General features: G+C 56.0%; 1 protein-coding gene across 1 annotated transcript; it reads left to right on the top strand.

Annotated features, from left to right (window-relative positions):
• Positions 1-711: 711 nt before the first annotated feature.
• Positions 712-3,042, top strand: LOC100279840 (uncharacterized). Its single transcript, NM_001152793.1, has 2 exons — positions 712-1,732; positions 2,170-3,042. The coding sequence occupies exons 1-2, from the start codon at positions 746-748 to the stop codon at positions 2,785-2,787; spliced, it is 1,605 nt and encodes a 534-aa protein (NP_001146265.1). The 5' UTR covers positions 712-745; the 3' UTR covers positions 2,788-3,042.
• Positions 3,043-3,324: the final 282 nt, after the last annotated feature.

The following is a 3,324-nucleotide window of genomic DNA, read 5'->3' as shown; positions in this document are numbered from 1 at the left end:
CATGTATGGATGTAGATGTTTTTCATCAGAATAACAAGTTTTTCAGTTCAATCATTTGGCCATGTAATGTCGTTCTTCTGAACGAAAAAAAAAACTTGTAGAGATTGTATACTAGTTTCGTCACAACTGCTCCATCAGTACGTACGCTGACTGATCATCTACATCCACTGATGATGATGCGAACGGCCAAGTTATACAGCTTCTCTTTTTTGTTGCCATACCAACTGATGTATACTTTTCTCTTTTTGTGGGGGAACTTTACATTTTCCCTAGGAGAGTTGGATCGACATGTGGTCCGTGCGTTGTTTAGGCGCAATAATGTGGTGTAGTGCAGTGGTACTATTCAGGAGGCGCTGTTATTTCTGTAATGTGTCTCCGATCCGAGGTACGTACTCCGTTTCTTTTTAGTTGTCGCTGGATACTTCAATTTTGCACTATCCAGCGACAACTAAAACGAAACGGAAGGAGTATTTAAATTTCTCTTATATATAGTAAGAGTAGTAGCAGCAGCATAGATGGAAAAGGAATAACAAACCAGGGCCCAGCAGTGCATTTTCAAATCTTTGGTTCCCAATGATTGAGTCATCTTTGCGAGCACCGTGCGCGCGAATCTTCCCTGCCGGAAACTCCTATAAATACGGCCCACCCCGAGCTGCAGCTCATACCACAGCACAAACGCAACGCGACGCACCAAGCTCTGAGAGTCGCAATGGAGAGATCAGCTGAGAGCTGGTGGGTGCTTCCCATGACCTTGATACCGGCCATCTCCGGCGAGCAACACGGTAACATGGCAACCGTAGCCACTAGCTTCGCCTACCTCGCCATCTTCGCATGCCTCGCATGGGTGGGCGCGTCCCTGCTCTACTGGGCTCACCCAGGCGGCCCTGCGTGGGGCAAGTACTGGAGGGCGAGGGGGAAGAAGCCGTCGGCGGCGATCCCGGGGCCTAAGGGGCTCCCGGTGGTCGGCAGCCTCGGCCTCATGTCCGGGCTGGCGCACCGCTCGCTGGCCGACGAGGCGTCGCGCCGCCCGGGGGCCAAGCGGCTCATGGCGCTGTCGCTCGGCCCCGTCCGCGCGGTCGTCACGTCCCACCCGGACGTGGCCAAGGAGATCCTTGATAGCCCGGCGTTCGCCGCCCGCCCCCTGAACCACGCCGCGTACGGCCTCATGTTCCACCGCTCCATCGGCTTCGCCGAGCACGGCCCGTACTGGCGCGCGCTCCGGCGCGTCGCCGCGGGCCACCTGTTCGGCCCGAGGCAGGTCGAAGCCTTCGCGCCGTACCGCGCGGCCGTCGCCGAGGGCATCGTCGCGGCCCTGCTGCGCGCCGGCTCCGGCGGCGCCGTCGTCCAGGTGCGCGGCCTCCTGCGGCGGGCGTCGCTCTACTACATCATGCGGTTCGTGTTCGGCAAGGAGTACGACGTGTCACGCGTGGTGCCGCCGTCCGGCGGGGAGGAGGTGGAGGAGCTGCTCGAGATGGTGCACGAGGGGTACGAGCTCCTGGGCATGGAGAACCTGTGCGACTACTTCCCGGGGCTCGCCGCCCTCGACCCGCAGGGCGTGGGCGCACGATGCGCCGAGCTCATGCCGCGGGTGAACCGGTTCGTGCACGGCGTCATCCAGGAGCACCGTGCCAAGGCGGTCGCCGGTGGAGACGCGCGTGACTTCGTCGACATCTTGCTCTCCCTGCAGGAGAGTGAGGGGCTCGCCGACGCCGACATAGCCTCTGTGCTCTGGGTAAGAATAAGAAAGAACCCATGCACTTAACTAGAGGGCTGCTGAGCTAGTAGTATTAGGCTACCAACTTATTAACACAATGAATACATACACTGATACACATACACGTGTAGCTAGCTACTTCTACACCAAAATTACACGAAGGGTTCAACCAATATAAAAAAGAGTTTTGCCGAAGAGCGTGACAAGCTAATTAAAATCATGCAAAATACTTTTGCTCAGATCGTATCTGAAAAAGGATCGGAGTAGAGAAAGCATTAATTAGAAATGAAAACAGTGCGTGCGTACGTGCAAAAATTCTACCAACTTTTCGTCTTTATCTCTAATCTTTTTTTTTGGTTATCTACAAAAGAATCCCATAAACGGATGGCTAGCTGCACCAGACACTAAGCACTAGTAGAAACTAAAGTATGTTAGCTGCCCCTTGTATTCATCAGGAGATGATCTTCAGAGGAACGGACGCCATGGCGGTGCTCATGGAGTGGACCCTAGCTCGCCTCGTCCTCCACCGCGACGTCCAAGCCAAGGCGCACCGTGAGCTCGACAAGGTCGTCGGCGCGGACAGCCAGACCACCGAGTCCGCGGCGCCGTACCTGCAGGCGTTGCTAAAGGAGGCTCTCCGGATGCACCCGCCGGGGCCCCTCCTGTCGTGGCGCCACAGGGCCATATCCGACACGTACGTCGACGGCCACCTCGTCCCGGCGGGCACCACGGCCATGGTGAACCAGTGGGCCATCAGCCGCGACCCCGAGGTGTGGGACGCGCCGCTCGAGTTCCGGCCCGAGCGGTTCCTCCCCGGCGGCGAGGGCCAGGACGTGTCCGTGCTCGGCGCCGACGGCCGCCTCGTGCCGTTCGGGTCCGGCAGGAGGAGCTGCCCCGGAAAGTCCCTGGCCATGACCACCGTGACCTCCTGGATGGCCACGCTGCTGCACGAGTTCGAGTGGCTGCCAGCGTCAGACGACACAGGCGACGTCGACCTCTCGGAGGTGCTCCGTCTGTCCTGCGAGATGGCAGTGCCGCTGGAGGTCCGCGTGCGCCCGAGGAGCAGCGTGTGAATGAAGTGCTGCCTGCCGATAGCCATGACACACCCCCATTGTGCAATGTGTAGCAGTGAGCCTAAGCGTTCTGTTAGTGAACTGTGAATAAGCAGCTGGTGAGGACTGTGCACACCAGCTCAGCTCAGCCTTTGGTTCAGGGTTTCAACTTGCCCGTGTATATCGTATATTTAGTGTGACCGTGAGTATTAAGTTATCCGCAAAAGGTGTACAAATCACAAAAGCTATCGAATGAAGATTGTGTGAAGTGGTGTCATATACTGGACTTGTCGTGTCTATAAGGGTTACAAGGATGTGTTTAGTTAGATGTACAAGAAGTGATGGAAGAGAGCGGGCACAGTTTCTAGAGTTTAGATGAGAGTTACGTGAGAACGTGATAAACATCAGATTAATTTTTAGTGGCAATATGATTAAAAAAATCGAGGAGACGGTATCAGTCCGCCTCATCCTATTTTGACGATGAATATGTACCTGCAAAGCCATTGCGCATGTGCAACAATTGAGACGGCACTGCACACGGCCCTAAAATTCTTGAGG

Source organism: Zea mays, chromosome 1 (assembly GCF_902167145.1).
Source record: "Zea mays cultivar B73 chromosome 1, Zm-B73-REFERENCE-NAM-5.0, whole genome shotgun sequence".
Classification (NCBI taxonomy): domain Eukaryota; kingdom Viridiplantae; phylum Streptophyta; class Magnoliopsida; order Poales; family Poaceae; genus Zea; species Zea mays.
Note: the sequence above shows the minus strand (reverse complement) of the source record. Positions and strands in the feature narration are given on the sequence as shown.

What these genes read in the sequence shown, in the direction of transcription:
- LOC100279840 (NM_001152793.1), top strand. Translation starts at nt 746, where the DNA reads ATGACCTTGATACCGGCCATCTCCGGCGAGCAACACGGTAACATGGCA. An exon ending in ACATAGCCTCTGTGCTCTGG is followed by an intron (nt 1,733 to 2,169) that starts GTAAGAATAAGA and finishes TGTATTCATCAG; the next exon opens with GAGATGATCTTCAGAGGAAC.